An 18,916-nucleotide genomic window follows, 5' to 3' on the forward strand; every position below is an offset into this window, starting at 1 on the left:
CCCATAATATTTGAAGTTGCACATAGGAAATAGGGCTCAATAGAAATCCGTACGTAGTTTATTATCCCCTGTGCTTTTAGCTAAGATGTCAAAGAACAATTGTATGAAATATTTCATCGCCGAAAATTTGTAATTTTTACGAGTTGTTTATATTTTCCATTTAAGTAATAAAGGATGAGTCCCTTGGGGGTCATCCCATACCCTTCAATATGAAAATGTGCTTTTATCTTGTAATTTAGGGAAGCCCATGGGGTCACCCCAACCCCTCCTATTTGAGAACTTGGAAACGGTCGAGATCCCCATCCCTAAACCATATATATTCATGTATTGGACAATTTTATCCGACCCATAATAAAGATTTACGGAAAATTTTCCGGAGTTTACCGAGGTGTCAATTTTTTCAACACCTCGGTATTTTCCGCCTAGTAAGCGAAAGTATAGTTATTATTTTTAAAATGACGATTAAAATATCAGAAAGGCTTAATTGAAGTATATTTTCATTAACTATAGAGTAAACGCTCATTTTTTCGAAAAATTGTCCAATTTTGACAATCCGGAAACAGAAGTTATATGGTAAACAAATATGGACGACTCGGTCGGCTGCCAAGACAGACGAAGGCATTTTACCAAAAAAGTACGCCGATTTAAGTCTCTTCGTCTTATCGTGATGCAGAAATAATGTGTGCAGTTTGGATGCAACTGGTTGTCAAATATGTTGTACCGGCATAGGAAGATTAGTTGATAGAAGGAATGTAAACACATCACGCACTTGTCCTTTTCATCTGGCGATCTGCTCTGGGAGACGATTTGAATGGATCGTTCATTTTTATGTTTTAAAGTTCTGTATTCATATGTTAAGTGTATATCTGGATGGAATTGAACCGCCTTCCTTATGGTTCCTATTACATGGAGAACCTAGTAAACCAAAGGCCAAGCTGATGCCAAGCTTCAGTGTAAAACTTTGAGCAGGTGCCAGGTAATTTGCATTTACAAATCCAAACATTTTAAAACTTGAGTTGGATAACATTGTCATGTTAATTATGCCCCACTACACCAGCTTGTCTGGCAAAACAGCCGTTAGCCAGCAACCATTTGATTTTCTGGGGGGGGGGGGGGGCTATGGTTTTTTTTTCTGGACAATTTTTTTTTTTTTCGCCTGCGGCGAGAACAATCTATTTTTTTCGCGACAAGTAGAAAACAATCTTTTTCTTTCAATTTTAGCATTACATATAGTGGCAGCTGAGGGTGAAACAAACATTTTTTTTCTTCTCAGAATCAAAAACAAATTTTTTTTTTCTCCAAAAACTGGAAACACACTTTTTTTTCAAAAAAAAACCATAGCCCCCCCCCCCCCCCCCCCCCCCAGAAAATCAAATGGTTGCTGCCTTAGATGTCATAGTAATCTAAACTAGATACATGTATGAAAAAAATGATTATTTAAAAAATAATCCAGGTCTGTCAGTTTATATGTTTGTAATAATTTAGGAACAAACACCCAAGTCAAGGCAAAAAACAAATACAAACATATTGATAACAATTGCAAGAAAGCATTCAACAAAAGTGCAGTAGAACTAAATAGGAAAACATGCATGCTATCAGACAATTGAGGGATTCAAGCCAAGGCTACCCTTCAACATGTTCAAAAGTTGAATTGCCATGGTACACATACAATGTACATGTATGATCATCATGTAGCATGAACCATCAATGGCTGTTAAACTTGTCACATTGACACAGACACTGCCACAACACTAATTAAATAATACATGTATATACTAGCATGACTATAGTAATATATATTTGATAATATCCATCTAAAAATCATCTGATAATTTAATCAGTATTTGATTAAAATTCAAATGCTCATGTACATGATGTAGGATACAAAGAAACATAAATAAAGAGCAAACAAACAATTGATCGTTCATACATGTACATGTATGTATCTGGGAGTTTTTTCTGTTTAATTTCTATGAATGTAAGAAGAAGTTGATACTTTACATGTACAAAACAATGTACGTGTACTTCCCATTTTAATCTGATATCCATACTATAATTTTTTTTTTTTATACAATAACTAGTCGAAAAATTTAAATACAGACAAATATTCAACGACTGAGCGAATAAGACACAAATTCACCAAGGTGCATTGTCCCTGAGTAAATTTTCAGCGTTGTTAGGTCACAAGTTGTAAAGCTTTTCAATATTTGAATTCTTTGATTATTTATTCTTTTTATTACATCATGTACATGTACATTGGCAAATAGCATTTTTACAACAAATATTATTCATTTATAAAATGTATGTGTTTTTTAACAATGTTTAATATATGTCCAGTTTTCACTTTATTATATTTGGTAAGAAAATTTGTATTATAAACTAACAAACATCATTTGTACATACATACATGTACAAATGATGTACATGTACATTGTACTGCTACATATATACATTCCTTATCTATGTGCTATCAAAATGAAGAACATTTTTGTAACAGAAATTTATATTTCATTTTTTAGAGAAACCATCCTTGTTAAAGATGTGACATTAATCCCTCCAAACCTACAAAACACAATTGATAAGGTAAGTTGCAGATTATCTGAGATATTTTTGATTATCATCCCAAGAAATGAAGCATACATGTATTACTCTTCTTTCATTTATATGATAATGAAGATACATGTACATGTATCTTGTAATTTGTACAGTTGTATATGTATTTCTGCCATCTGTCACTGTTAATTTAAATGTACATTAGGGGTCAGTAAATAATCAAAACATGATACATGTATAAAGACTAATGGTGTGTATTTTCATTAAATAATACACAGGTTTTTTTTGTGTTCAGATTGATAGCAATTTTGTTGTCAATTGTTGTAGTGTCATAATAAACTGTCATTGTCTAAATGAATGAAATAAATGGTTGTACCTAAAATTATTTGAAACATGTCTGAACTTAACTTATATATAGATACAATTTACATTGTATTATAACCAATTTTTATTTACATTTGTATATCTATATGTACATGTACATGATCAATGTATCAATGATGACAAGGAACTTTTTATTTAAATTTCAGAGATGCTAATTAACCTTGTTTATGACTGTGGAGAACTTATGCTACATTTACCTAATACACAGACAAACACAGATGGGCAAAGGTAATAAATAGAGCAGTTTTCTAAGATACATGTTCATGTTTATTGTTATATCATGTATATTATGCCTTGTCTTTAAAAAAAATATAGATATGAAACATGAACACATATGTACATGTTCCATGTTTACATGTATTAGAGAGTTATCTAACCTGTTTAAAAGCTGATAACTACTTAGTACTATCAAAATTTTAGTCTATTTGTTTCTCTATTTGTCCATGATTTATCTTATAATTGATAGAGTTTGAAAATTAAATCTATAAAGTTGGATAAAATATTCATAATGCTTGCATTGGTACAAAGCCATTTTGAAAATAAGAAGATGTGGTATGATTGCCAATATGAAAACTCTCCCCAATACATGTACTTCACATGACATATAAAGGAACCACTTTAAGTCACCATACAACCTTACACAATAAGACAAACCCATACTACATAATCAGCTATAAATTTAAACAATTCAAAGGAGAAGACTAAATACAACTACTGAATTATTAGTTATACAGCATTAAAATACAACTACTGAATTACTGGTTCCTGACTTGGGACAGGCACATACAGAATGTGGCAGGGATAAACCAAATTGAACTTTATTAAAAAATTACCCATTATCAAACTAAAAATGCCTATTACTAAGTGAACTCAGATTACTCTGCTGTTTACATATTTGTTAAACTATAATTTGCTTCTTGTAGAAATTAGCCTGTGAGATCAAGATGCAGATATATCCACCAGATACCAAATGCCACACCAAAGCAGACATTTTCAAATGTTGAGAGACCTATGAATACATCTACATCCTTCTTCGGACTTTGAAACAACTGATTGAGTATGTTAGCTAACATTTAATCAATTATGTTTGAACAGTGCTACACAACAGCCTGGGTGGATTTTGCTTTTTCCACCGGCCCACTCCAACTTTAATCTCTTTTTTGTTAAAATATTGATATCTAATGCTTATCTGCTTTTTTCAATTGATTGTACTTGCAAGTCTTTTGATTAAACAAAAGAAATTGCATGCCCACTCCTATGGGTGGGCAGAGTTGACAAGCTAGAAAGTTTGCCCACTCCCACTGTGGACGGGTGGACAACGCAAAATCCACCTGAGCTGTAGTGTATATTTGAAAGTCAATGACTTCTATTAAAAAAAAAGAAAAAAGAAATCTAGAACTTTACAATCTTTTTTTTAATGCCCCTATTTATATACAAAAGAAGATGTCATATGATTGCTCCACAAGAAACCAAGTGACACAGAAATTAACAGCTACAGGTCATTGTAAGGCCTTCAACAATGAGCAAAGCCCATACCGCATATTCAGCTATAAAAGGCACTGAAATGACAAATGAAATATTATGCATGGTGGGGGTGAAATAAAAAGTGTCTTCTGACCCCTGATTCCCCTACATTTATTTCTGGAACATCCCTCAGTGTTGCAACACATAAACACATTTGGTAGTCGGATTGCTTTCAACCATATACTATAGTGATAGTTTTCTTCTTCAGAATGCTAAATTTAAAAGTTTTAATTAATTTGTGATGAATTTTCTTTTTTACTTCCAGTTAGGCAAGATGTTATCTCTCATATCAAAGAGATGGAATATGAAACTGACAGCCAGTATTGATATAATGTGGTACTAAAAGCTCCAATACCATCAGGGGCTGAAGACATAACAGGAATTGTGTGGAATTTGACCAACCTTAGACTAAAGAGAAAAGTTGTTGCTGCATTACAGATATTTTGAACTCAGCAATTTTTATTAATGTTTTTAATGTTAATTTCTCTTATGAATAATATGATATCTATACTTGCAATGAGCATGAATTGAAAGTTCCTCATGTCTGTAAAACTGTTTTCCCTTGACATTGACCACATTTCATGGATCCGTGAAAAAAGTTATGTACCCATGGTCAAGTCCATGTATCAGATTAAAAAAGCAATAGGTCTGCTTAATTTGGTATACTGTATGATTGATCCTGATCTCATTGTCATGCTTTATTGATCAATGTTAATATTCAAAAGATTTAATATTGATTGTACATTGTATACATGTATATAGATATGATAATATTTATTTGTATCCTTTGAACCATCATGACCACAGGGATCTCCATGGCCTGTTTAACGATGGCGCCCCGCCATCGTTAAAATGTCTCGCGCCATCGTCAAATGACTTGCGCCATCGTTCAAATGTCTTGCGCCATCGTTAAATGACTTGCACCATCGTTCAAAACTGTGATCGTTTATTATAGCCTGACGCCATTTTTTAGCAATTATAATCAAATGCATGTAATTGCATAACCTTCAGGCTTTCTTTATAGTATAATCCAGTTCTAACGCCTGAGGGATATCCGGATTAAGATCACTAATCACTTGTACCTGAGCTTGTACAGGTAGATCAACAAAGCAGACAGGAGAATATTATCTGAAGATAGACGATTCATTTGTCGAATTATTTAATTAAGTTTCCGCAAATGCTTATGATAATTCAGATTAAATAAATAAATTAATAGTCCAGTTACAAAGTTTAGGAACAAGTAGAACACGTGCTTTCATTTTGACTTACGCAATCAGCATCCCCCTTTTTAAGAAGTACAAAATCAGACGTAAAACAGTAATTATTATTTCATCTAAAATAACGCGAGTACTGATGTATTGTAACGATAATATAGAATTACTTTAAAAGTTAAAAATTAAAAACTTTTAATATTTCCTGTAAATAAATATCGTATCATAATTCCGAATTCATTTCGTAGTTTACAATCAATTTGATACATCCGCGTTTCCGGTTTCTATTCAGACTCGAAAGATGCATGTTGCATAGCATCGATTTGCTAGATAAAGTCATTAAAAACCTTTTCATTTGACAATGTTCGCTTTACAAATCTTTTTAACCTTTTACATAACCCATACGACTTGTTTTGTCGTTGCTGCAAACCAGACATACCGGTAATGGGTTTATGAATTCTGAATTTGATAAATTATGTCCGTGAAAAATAAGCTCCACATGAATTTTAACCCCCATAACAATTACCAAAAATAACAAGAAAACTACATTGGGACCTTCATGATAGCTATTGGTCATTCTTGACTAAGGGAAAGGGAGGGGGCATGAGGGCTTGGCCTTTGAAGGGTTACAAACGGCATATTATTGAAAATATATATACTTCTATATAGTATTTATAATGAAAATTCAAATAAATATAATTTAAATAAGCAATGAATTAGCATGTTCACCTATCCTTATGTGGAGGGATGAAATATTTTCGATCGCGCTACGCTGTACGGCGTAGATACGGTTAATGATGGTGAAAGTTCCTCCATCGTTCAATTTTCATCCATGGAGATCCCTGGACCATGTCATACTTTCATGATAATGTACAAATAAATATTGAAATGTGATAGAGTTTATTAATATCATCGAAGAAGATTATTTCTATTATTTATTATGTGCATGAAGTAGAATAAACATTTTCTGAAATATTTCATGGGAGATAATTAACCTAACTGAGTTCAATGTTGAACAGGAATGATGGGGTATTTTTTAATGAGCTCTAGTTAATACTGGTGTGAAATATAAGAAAATGCATCCTCAGTCTGAGCCCTAATGCTTTCATGTGATGTCTGGTGTTGCACATTGGACAAAATCGAAAACATGTAGCAAAACCATAAATATTGTCCAACATGTTTAACCCCACCACATTATGTATGTATGTGTCAGTCCCAAGTCAGGAGCCTGTTATTCAGTGGTTGTGGTTTGTTTGTGTGTAAAATATTTGTTTTTTGATCATTTTTTGTTTTAAATAAGGCCATGTGTTTTCTCGTTTGAATTGTTTTACATTGCCATTTTGGACCTTTTAAAGCTGACTATGCGGTATAGGCTTTGCTCATTGTTGAAGGCTGTAGTTACCTATAACTTAATTTCTGTGTCATTTTGGTCTCTTGTAGAAAGTTGTCTCATTGGCAATCATACAACATCTTCTTTTTATTATATACTTTTGAAATATGAGCAAAAAGGAGAGAATTCTCATATTTCAGGTCCTAAAATTACCTTGACCTTTGACCTTTTGACCTCAAGGTTGAAGCTAATCCTATATCTAATGCATATCATAAAGTTATCATAATTAACAAATGTAATGAAAGATTATAGTTCATAAAGGTAAGTTTACTATAGAAAATTGAGCAAAAAAGGAGGTCATTGTATAATTTTAGCTCCTAAAATTACTTGACCTTTTGACCTGTTGACCCCTAAAGGTTGAAACCAAACCAAGATCTTTTGAATATCATCAAATGGTCTTTATTTACAAAGGTTGTGAAGATTATGGGACCAATAGGTAGATACCCTTTTTAGCAATTTAGCAAAAAAGGAGATTTTTGTTGATTTTAGCTCCAAAAATGACCTTGACCTATGACCTTTTGAACTTTACATGTCATAAATATCATAGTTTATTCTTATTATAAGATTATATAAAGTATGGTTAGTTTTGCTATAGATTTACATAAATTATACCAAAAAACATCAGAACAGGGATACCAAGTCTCCATTTACGAACTGTGACCTTGACATTCTAAATCAAAATTTCTTGAAATTGGTACGGTAAAAGTTTCTAAAATTTTTTTTTAGGATGGAACAATATGTAAAGTTAATTTAAATGTCATTTTTTAATGCTCTGCTAAAATATTCACTTTTGAACTAGTGAAGATATAAAATTGACAAATTTTAGACTTTTCTCCTTTTTCTATTATTAGTAACAATAACACAGTTCTAAAAATAGAATAGCAAAGAAAACAATTTATTTTTTATGTTTAATTTTACAAGGTTACATGTAAGGTTCCTTTTAAAAGATAGATTCGTAAATTATACTATATAGATTTCTTAAAATTACATCCTATTAAAACCCCTTATTTGGCATTTGAGGACAAAAAAGGGGGGGCACTGTAACCCAGCTCTGCTGTTAACCTCAAATATTTTGCGGATTTTTATTTCATAGTAAGAACTCTTAGACCCTCCTACTTACAATCCTTGATAAAAATGTAAATTATTTTGCTTGATTATGGGCCGAATACCTTAACAAATCAAATAAAATATAGGGGGAGTCACAATGGTCGTCCCATCACCTCTGTTTGAGAAATTGTAAACGGTCGAGATCCCTATCCCTTAACCTTATATATTCATGTATGGGACAATATAACAAATCAAAAAAAATATAGGGGGAGTCATAATGGTCACCCCATCACCTCCTGTTTGAGAACTTGTAAACGGTCGAGATCTCGATCCCTTAACCATACAATCATGTATGGGACAATATTACAGATCAAATGCAATATGGTAGAGTCCATGTTTGAGAACTTGTAAACGGTCGATGTTCCCACTTCTTTACAATATTTATTCCTGTTCGTCATTTCAAAAACAATTGAGTGACATACAGGGTCAGTCTCCTATGCGTCACCTATGCATTTCACTTTACTAGACCAAACCAATGTGCATTAGACTTTGCCTAATATCAGGCGACCATAGGAATGACGAATTATTGGAGCTTTGTTTTGGAGATCAGCATCATGTTACAATTATTTCTTGTTTATTATAAAATCTTATTGATGCAAAACATGTGTGTAGGTTAATTGAATTTACTTTATGTCAGTCGGACCTCACCTTTGATCCCTGTAGTAGTAAACGTTTGTCTGATTTGTGTCTCATATATTTTGTACTGAAGAACCTAAACTCAGTGTTCTTTCCAGGGAAGCAAGTCCATTCATACTATTACAAACTTGTACTACACTGCAGACTCATCATTAAAAACATACATTAATATATGCGTAGCTTTTGAAAACCTTGATCAAATCTTAATTAAGTTGAGAAATACTCAGTAATGCTGTGTATAAATATAAAGCTGTGATACTGCAACATTTTGTAAAGATAATAGTTTTCTAGACGCCCTTATGCATTAATTCATGAGAAATTGAAAACAAATCTTTCTCACGAGAATGACGCAAATATATGAGGATCTCAATGGAGAATTTTAATTTCTGTATTCTGAAGTTTGTTTCTGTTTTTTGGTTCTATCCTTTGCAATGTATTCTAATCTCTTGAAATTGTCTTTTTGATGTATCTTTAAGTATCTCTTAATCGGCTGCGTAGGTTCGGAAATGCAACGTTATGTTGTTTATACAAATTCAATTGATATGAAAAGCTGTGATACTGCAAAGTTTTGTAAAGATAACAGTTATTTTTAAATGACGTTAATGCATGTTGAAAAAATTCAAGGTACATTGAACGCATATCTTTCTATTGACGAATGACACAAGCACCTAATAAGATTATTGTCGGATTATGCTCATTTCTCTATTCTGTTATTTTCAAGTTCTATCCTTTATCACTTATCCTATTTTTCACAATACTTGAAATAATAGGACCCAATTATTCCCTACTCTTAATTTGTTGGACAACTGTTATATATATTCTATAAGTTTTTTTTTTTCATAGTGCTCTTTATTTTATAAACCCCATTCGGACCCTCATATGTGACATTAAGTGTAACCCTTGTGTTACTTACTATTATTTCCTGTTACATATGATTAAAGTGGCTGATAGACACGTACACATTGTAGAATAAGCGTCTTAAATATTTCGCGGAAAAATTATATATGAGTACAGTGTTTGTTTAATTACCCTTTAGATTATGACATCAGTTATAGTATTTAGACCAACACTATACATGCATTTACAATATATGAATGTCTGCCTTCTGGTCGGACACATAGTATAGCAAGGTATATGAAGTGACCTTGTTTATTATATCATCATAAATTACGAACAATATATACATTGTACATGGTAAATGGACATGTTGTAGAGTAAGCGGTGATTAAGCAATTGTTTTACTAAGCATTGCCAATAAATGAGTAAGGTAAGGCATTATAATTTTAGATTGCATACACCTGTGATTGAAAATAGGTATTTGTCACACATTCATGTAAATAAATAATAAAATAAACATTGAAAATACAAGACTTTTTATAATATAAGCAAGCCTCAAAACTAATTCATTTTGTTCCTTCCAGCAGGGTTAACCAGCCTTTTCAAAAGCTACTGGTTTATTTATTCGTAGTTTTAATCACATTACTATCATTCATTAGACCCTTTGATATTTCGGAAACTATGTCCAAGATGATAACCTCTATTATTAGTCATAGACATACTTCAAACTACATGTGTTAAATCTGCATCCCAATAACCCTAGCATTTTTCAACAATCATACCTATTAGATCTATTTTATCTTTTACACTATGTACAACCTATAATTTCATGTGAGATTCATGTGAGCAAATTTTGCCTGTGTAACCTTATCATGTTGTTTGAAACCCTGCGAAAACTGTCATGCAGCACTGTTGTCATCCACCATATCTGGAAGAATTTTGATGTCAGCTGTGTTACTTTACTCAATATTGATTAACATCAAGATAATTACTGTTAAAGCACATTTGCGTGTATTTCGTCTTTTATCATGAACGTATACATATATTTGTATATAAAACGGATAACAGTAAAGATAATGTACATAAAATTAATAAGCAGTGGATTTCATTTTAACATACTCAAAACGAAGAGGTTATATATTGGAATTTAGCTTTCACTAGTTACTCTTTAATGTGAAGGTTACATCATGGACCTCCGTGAATCCGACGGTATATCATGTACCCAAAGTCCGATTATACATGTTAAATGAAAATATAACGGTCAGCGAATTACAACCATTTTTTCATGTAAAATAAAACGCTCATTAGATGATATTTTAACTGGTTGTAGCAATATAAACAACATAGAAATCTCTTAACTCAAGATGATTTCAATTTTGAAAGTAAAAACTGGAAGAAATTATATCAAGTTTCAATCTCCCAATTGATACGATATTCCCGTGCTTGCATTTCCTATCATGATTTTCTTGATAGAGGTTTGCTGCTCACAAGGAAGCTATTAAACCAAGAGTTCCAAATGGTAAAGTTGAAATCATCCCTTCGTAAATTTTACGGACGCCATCACGAGTTGGTTGACCGTTATGGAATAACCGTTTCACAAATGATATCGGATATGTTCCTTACGTCGTAACTACAATCCCCTTCCCTTTCATGAATATGACCTACCGAATTAGACTATTTACCGGATTTGTAATCACTTAAGCAACACGACGGGTGCCACATGTGGAGCAGGATCTGCTTACCCTTCCGGAGCACCTGAGATCACCCCTAGTTTTTGGTGGGGTTCGTGTTGTTTATTCTTTAGTTTTCTATGTTGTGTCGTGTGTACAATTGTTTTTCTGTTTGTCTTTTTTATTTTTGGCCATGGCGTTGTCAGTTTGTTTTAGATTTATGAGTTTGACTGTCCCTTTGGTATCTTTCGTCCCTCTTTGAATACACATTTGTCCTTTTTATCTGAAAATGTAAATATAACTGGCAATTCAAGATTTTTTTTATTAGAAGAAAATATAGTGAAATACATACGGATATTCTTTCGAACCCTTCAAGTTTTCAGAGATGCATGATCGTATACATCTGGTTTAAAACAAAACGATAAGGGAGGCTGAATAGTGTGTTTTATAGTTGAGAGGAAAAACAATGCAAAGCATACATAAAAAAAAAAGAATGCATTGAAGACCTGTTGGTGACCTTCTGCTGTTGTCTGCTCTATGGTCGGGTTGTTGTCTCTTTGGCACATTTCCCATTTCCATTCTCAATTTTATTGACCTTTGTCCTAAGTTTCCAATTTATGACTTAATGATCTGAAATCAAAAGACACTAGGTAACTTTTAGCTCTTTAAAGCTTATCGTTTACAATTAAAACTAACATACCACTCCGCAAAATGGTGAAGGGGAAATAAGTCCCATAATATGTCACTGGAAACTACAAATTTTAGAAGAATAAGAAAAAAGTATGAACTTGATTGAAACATATTTTTTCAGCAATAATTGATATGTTTATCTAATTGGCCAAACATATAAATACCTCATATTTTCATATGCGTGTAGTATTTATGAAAGTTAAACTTAGAACACTACATGTTCAAATATAAAAGCTTAATAGAGCTAGTTTTTAATTGGTGCCTACATTTCTAACTCAAATGTATCGGATTGAAATAACCTTTCCAGGGCAGCGCATGCCTATTGTGTTTCACTAATTACCCATTTACCTAATATATAAATATCAAATAGTATCTATTGTCTATATTGACTTATCAAATGTCTTGTGAAGTCAGTTCTTAGTCTGCAACGATATGTAGCTTCTGTATATATATTGCCAATAATTGCCCCAGCTTACAAAGGCGGACGATAAAGAGTGATGTTTTCGGTAACCTGTCGGTCCATTCGATCGTTCGTCCGTCCTCCACATTTTCGTAATGTCAAATGCTTCTGAACTTCTTGAATTAATTGTGTCAATACAGAGACGGTGACATTACAATTGATATATATAGGGCAAGAGGTAATCCTTTTATATCCAGATCTTTTCCTAACCCCTTGTTAACAATTTTAAACTTTCTAACAATTTAACTAACTACATAGTTCTTGAGTGGACTTTTTTTTTTTTTTTTATCAAAATCAAGTTCGCGCCTACCTTTAGCAAATCAAATGAAAAAACAGTGCACATGTTTATCCCCTTATCACCTAAACTCATAATCAGATGACATTTTCTAAGAATCTTCACCATATAGTGCAATAGTGCACTTGCTACCACATTCATCTGAATATGTTTTTTTTGCGGTTTCTGTCAGGAGATAATATACATTAAATTATTTTTGTGAGATTTGGTCTCACATGTCTCAGTAAGTTTAATTTATTATATTTTTGATTTTGAAAAGATGTTTAGTTTTTTTTAGGCATATCTCTATTCAAATGTAAATAAAACTTTGAAATTGAAGTTGATAATCAACTATAGAACTATGTTTCCTGTCATCACATCTTACAAACACTTGTACATCTGTGAATTTTTGTAGCTGCACGGAAGAACGCGAAATTACATTTACATTTCACAATGAACGAACAATTAAAAATGTCTTGTACACTCATCTTTTTACCGATTTCACGAAACACGATGAATAACGAACCCTTTTCACGACTGGACGTGAAATAAAAATGGCAAAACACGTTGCTCGAAAATAACCCAATACCACACTCATATAGGGTTTTGTTTATATGTATGTGTTTGTTGTATAATAATTGCTCACATTTTGACGATTTGTCTACATCTTTGTTTTCCAATAATTTTCTACATGTCTTTCATTGATTAATGTTATATACGAATGTGTATAGATAAATATAACTTTATTGGCCAAACTTTACTATAACACTGAAAACTACACATATCCGTCCTTGTTACAAATAATATTCAACGTTTAGTTTCCTTTGATGTAAACTAACTATAAGCTTTCTAAATAAACGCCTTGTAAATTAAATACTTATTTTGACCAATTTCCGGAAGCCTTTGCAATTTCCACATAATGTTAAACATACGAGCGATTATTTTACCGAGCATGAATAAAACAACGTACACAACACGGCGTATAAGTTAGTTCGTAAGGTTTAAATATTCAATTAAAGAAGAACAATTTGAATTAAGGAACACTGTTTCGTTGATATTTAATGTCATGGTTTTGCAAAAGTCTACGTACAATACTATAGAAAATATGTCCTTCTTTGAACATTTAATTTTGTGGTTCACGTGTACCAAACAAATCCACGAAACTTAATATAAAAAAAATAATAATGAATCATACAGTACATTATCCTATGAATAGACAATCGTTTTCGACTGTTAGTATATTTCATATGAGTAAAGAACTGATGATTTTGAATTGGAAAGTCAATAACGAAAATCTAAATCAGGATATTTTCATTCTTTCTAGATATGACAACAAAGGATAATTACTTCAAGATAGTGGTTCTTATAGTAGAAACAGCATGTAGTGTAATCTGGAACTATATGAAACAAAACATTCTCGGTTCTTCAAGTTTTGAATCATTTTTGAATTTAAAGGAGGTTAAACACAAATTAGTTCATGTGTATGAAAAACGTGAATGCTGTGAATGTGGGTCAGATAAGATAATAGGAGAAAGATTGATAGCAAAACAACAGTTACTCGTACTATATGAAACTGACGAAACGAAACGAATTCAAAGTCACAAAGAATATTCTCACGGTAAAGTGATTAAAGTATGCATTTGTAATTATCATGCAAAACAGAATATAGATATCGAAGTCCTTGATATAACACTCGCAAACTACATTATTAAAAGATGTGGGAAAGGCGAGAAAGGGCTAAATACCTGGATGACACAAATAAAAGATTTGCGAAATGAAATATTCCATTTATCAGATATAAAAGAACTAAAAGATGACGAATTTAAAAACAAATGGAAAATAATAGAAGGTTCTATATTAGGAATAGCTAATCTGATAGATAAAGAATATGCTGAGGAAACCAAGCTAATGATCATTCGGACAAATCAACTCACATTTATTCCTGCGTATATGTTTAATTATGAGATTCTTTGTCGTGATTACTGGAAAACGAAATGTGCTGAATTTGAGGTAAGATATTTATTTTATTTAAATTGTTAAATATAATTACAAAATTTATAATTATTGACGTTTTCGTTTGTGATTGACACGAAAAAAGAATAAATTCCAAAATTTAAAATAAAACAAATTGTCTCCTGAAAAAGATTTAGTTCTATAGTGATATGATATAATCTGCAGCTCCACTTACATTTGGATTCAATATAAAAGTTGTTTTGTATTGATTGAAATCTTAAACTGAATAAAAAAAAGCAAAAAGAAAAAGTCGATTTCTTTATAGAATTTTCATTTATTTTATAAAGAGAACCCAGTGTAACGAAATCGAACAGAAAGCAAATGCTTTACACACAAAGTTGCCAGGAGTCTTTACTGGATCGATGAAAAAGGAGTGGCAGACCACAATGAAAGAAATACGTAAATATTCATATTCACAATTAAAAAATGCAAAATATATAATTCCTTTATTTCAAAAGTTTTTGATATACCTTTTTCAACTGGAAAAGATAAACCTTTTTCTATCACTTGAGCTTGAATGTTTCAAACATATTACATAACATGCTAATGACGTGGATATAGATATGCAGAAGAAGCTGTAGGACCTACATAAAGAAGCAAAACATAAAGTTTACAATTAATTTCTAAAGACACTCACATGACTGCATGTAAATCAATTCAAGCAAGAAATAAAAGATAATCTGAATATTATTTGCATTTTTTGTTGAGCCCTTGTTCATTGTAAAATATTTGGCTTTCTCAAAATTCTTTAAAAAATAAAAAAGAAGAACATAATAGCAGGAAAATTGAATCTTTGATAATATGACCACAAAACAATCTATGTATTAAATTACATTATTCGACTGTAAAGCATATTTCATATATTCTTTACTTTGGTTAAGGTAAGTATTTTTCCTACTGAACAGGTTTTTTTTCTTTTAACAGACAACTTTCAAATGTTTGTTGACAAGATAAATATATTGACTAAGGTTTTCGGAAACCAAGAAACCTTGGAAGTATTCAAGGATGCAGAGTCACTGGGAGAAGGTATGAAATTTGTGCCTATATTGTCATTAGGGCCAACCGAGATATTTCCATCCGTACGCTAGGATGCTTTGCATCAATTGAGGAAAAAATATTTTAATATGTTGTTGTTTCTTGACTATAACAATGCAATTATAATTTTATGTGTCTGTCATACAAGTGAGTAGTTTAGCTGGTAATAAAATCAGGTATAATCTACCGTTTTCTACATACAAAAATGCTTTTACCTTGTCATGAATGTGCCAGTTGTTATCCATTCGTTTGATGTTTTTGAGATTTTAATTTTGACATTTGATTACGGTCTTTCAAATTTGTAAGTAAAAGATATTTGTTACATTGTTTAAAAACCCAAACTAAAAAACAGTATTTATTAACAAAATCAAATTCTTGCAAACTTCTTTATTTTTCATTATAAAAGTTGAAGTCCTTGAATATATGTAAGCTTCAAAACTAGGTTATGATGACTCCGATTAACAGTGGCCATACATACTTTCAATTGGATAATACATAATCTTTTTTGCTGATTCATGTATTTGAAGATCGCTTGTTTAACAAACATCAAATAAATCATTTATTGGCCATATTCGAACTTTATAATGAACATTATGTACCAATATCATAAATCCGTAAAGGTTATTCATTATGAACTATATAATATAAATGACAGCAACATTTTTGTGGAATGACTAAAACAATTTGTCGGCATGAATTTAGATTTTCGAATTCAAACTGAAAAAAATATTCGTCAGTCAATACAAGTCATTTTGATCTCTTATTATGGTTTATATAAGATATAAATGTGGACTTACCTTCTATACTATTATACTTAACACTCACTTAAAACAGTTATTGAGTTATCTCAGTCATTTGTATAACAAGAAATATTTTCCTGCATCAAGAAACTGGCCAGCATTGTACTTCAAAATGATTCTAATATGAAGGCATCATGGATAAGTAAATAAGTTATTTAGAATGGACTGTATCACATGTGGACAGCAAAATTGATAAACGAGGTTACACAACTGGTTCACCTTTAGTTTAAAAGTCAATCATATACTCTTTTCCAATCTAAATACCGAACCGTCGTTAATATATAACTTTACAATGTCTCGGGTTGAATTGTATAATACACTTCTTTGCCAACATCAATCAGCATGGCCAATATCTAATATTTTGGAGTTAATGTATATGGCGGTATGACTAACAAATAAATTTGGTAATGAATAATATATTGATAACAAAGAGACAGTAATATTGGAGCACCACAGTTGTCTTGCATTAATTTGAGTGCCAACATTTCAACTGAAAAAAAAACCAATAACTGTTCGATATCAGTTATTTTGATCTCTCGTGATGGTTTATATGAGAAAAATGTAGAACTAAAAATACGTTGTTACCATACCATTATTTGAATGTATTTTTCCTTTTCCTATCATTATTAGTCAGGTGCTTACAAATTCATAACAAATTCTCTTATAAACAAAAAGATTGTAATAATATTTCGCACATTTCGTTTGGCGTATACACATACTCAGGTATCATATAAAGAAGGGACATTTTTTTTATTCCGAAGACCCATACAAAGGTTATTGAATTGTTCTTTTTTAAGTTAATTTAGCAAGAGGTAAAAGGGTCTGCTTAAAGTTTGTTTTTGTGACGACTTGGACTGCATCCATTTGAACTAATGGGAGAGTCAGAAAGCAATTTGTCATGTTTTTACTGATATAAAAGAAATCTATGGTTTAATACTGTCCTTTTTTTTAATTTAGTATGTTCCTATTTATTTGATAACAAATTATCAAAGTATAATTGAATCGGAACACAATTTTGAAAAAGTTAATGTAATTTTAATCAAATGTTACAGACTGGCAGAGTTTTCAAGTTCCCGCTTTTTTACAACTTGATGTACCGACTTCATGGAACGAAACAAAAATTTGGGAATATCTCCAAGACATGAGATTGAGCGGAACGTCCGATTCAAATATAAAAATAATTGCTGTATCCCGTGAGGACCTAAATATATATACAACGATGGATAGAGCAGTTATTGGAAATGTAAATTCACTTAAAAGGGAAATAAAGACATTATTGTCTGGAATGCTTTCAGAGGTGGCAATTGATACAACACAAGGGGCTGATATATCTGTCAATGTAACAATACCAGGTAGATTATGTATATGTTTTTCTTTTCTTTACGTAATAAAGATAATACAAATGCATACTTAACAAAATATAATTTCGACATCACATACTTAAAGTAAACACTGTTGAATATAACAGAAAAAAGGGGTCCGTGTATTTATTAAGTGAACCAAAAAAAATCCCTATAGTTTCTTAACTCTATTTGTCCCTAATTACGTCGTAGTGTATACTTATTGCTGCAGAGTCGTGCCGTTATTTCCGTCGTACAACAAAACGTATATCATTACTGTAATATACGGATTAAGAACTTATAACACAGAAAATAGTATAATAAATTCGGATAAATACGTATCTGCCTCTACTTCTGTTTTCATGATTTTAAGTAATGCACTTATAGTTCTATTATACTAAGCAACATACACATATTGAAATCATGAGGCGACGATGAAACAATATGTGAAAAAAGTATTGAAAATAAAAATTTAAGAAATAAAATGACTATGTTTATCAAAGAGCAGAATATACATCGTTCTTAATATGATGTTTGAATAAATTTCAACCAATCTAGTTCTTTCTTTCAATCGTTCTTGCTTTTCCCAAAAAATAAAATGCAATATTAGGTCTTTATCAAGTGTCTTTTCGCGCTGTAGAAAAAGTATTTTCATTAGAAAAATTGCAATCAAATCATTTCTGCATTTCATGCCAGTTCACAGGCTCTGAGTTACTTTGCTCCTCTAACCTTCAATATACAATGGAATATGACTAATATTACATGGTACCATTTTTTTATATGTTCAGAACTAGAACAAATAAGTAATATATATGAAAGGTAGGTTCTACGAGAAATAAGATAAACCTAGATAATTGGTAGGAAATTTAAACTTGGCCTGGAAAAATTACTAAATTGACTATCTTGTATTTGGTTTCAAAAGTGTATGCATTGCCACGGCTCTTCTTATTTGTTTTATGTTATTCGTATCAAACCATTCCCTATTAGTTGTA

At 31.5% G+C, this 18,916-nt stretch overlaps 1 protein-coding gene and 1 long non-coding RNA gene across 3 annotated transcripts in view; both read left to right on the top strand.

Moving 5' to 3' along the window:
- The first annotated feature begins 581 nt into the window (after window positions 1–581).
- On the top strand, window positions 582–5,700 carry LOC139501304 (uncharacterized). The gene is made up of 5 exons (XR_011658515.1): window positions 582–976; window positions 2,520–2,583; window positions 3,084–3,165; window positions 3,861–3,994; window positions 4,727–5,700. It is a non-coding gene; the product is annotated as an uncharacterized lncRNA (long non-coding RNA).
- A 4,032-nt stretch (window positions 5,701–9,732) lies between these two features.
- The window catches only part of LOC139502092 (uncharacterized), a 36,281-nt gene continuing 27,097 nt past the window's right edge, over window positions 9,733–18,916 (top strand). For both annotated transcript variants that reach the window (XM_071291447.1, XM_071291448.1), the window contains exons 1-5: window positions 9,733–10,072; window positions 14,061–14,746; window positions 15,037–15,148; window positions 15,674–15,775; window positions 17,637–17,936. In XM_071291447.1, coding sequence (XP_071147548.1) covers window positions 14,063–14,746; window positions 15,037–15,148; window positions 15,674–15,775; window positions 17,637–17,936 — 1,198 coding nt within the window. In that variant the 5' untranslated portion in view covers window positions 9,733–10,072; window positions 14,061–14,062. The remainder of the gene's footprint in view (window positions 10,073–14,060; window positions 14,747–15,036; window positions 15,149–15,673; window positions 15,776–17,636; window positions 17,937–18,916) is intronic.

This window comes from Mytilus edulis, chromosome 13 (assembly GCF_963676685.1).
Source record: "Mytilus edulis chromosome 13, xbMytEdul2.2, whole genome shotgun sequence".
Lineage (NCBI taxonomy): Eukaryota > Metazoa > Mollusca > Bivalvia > Mytilida > Mytilidae > Mytilus > Mytilus edulis.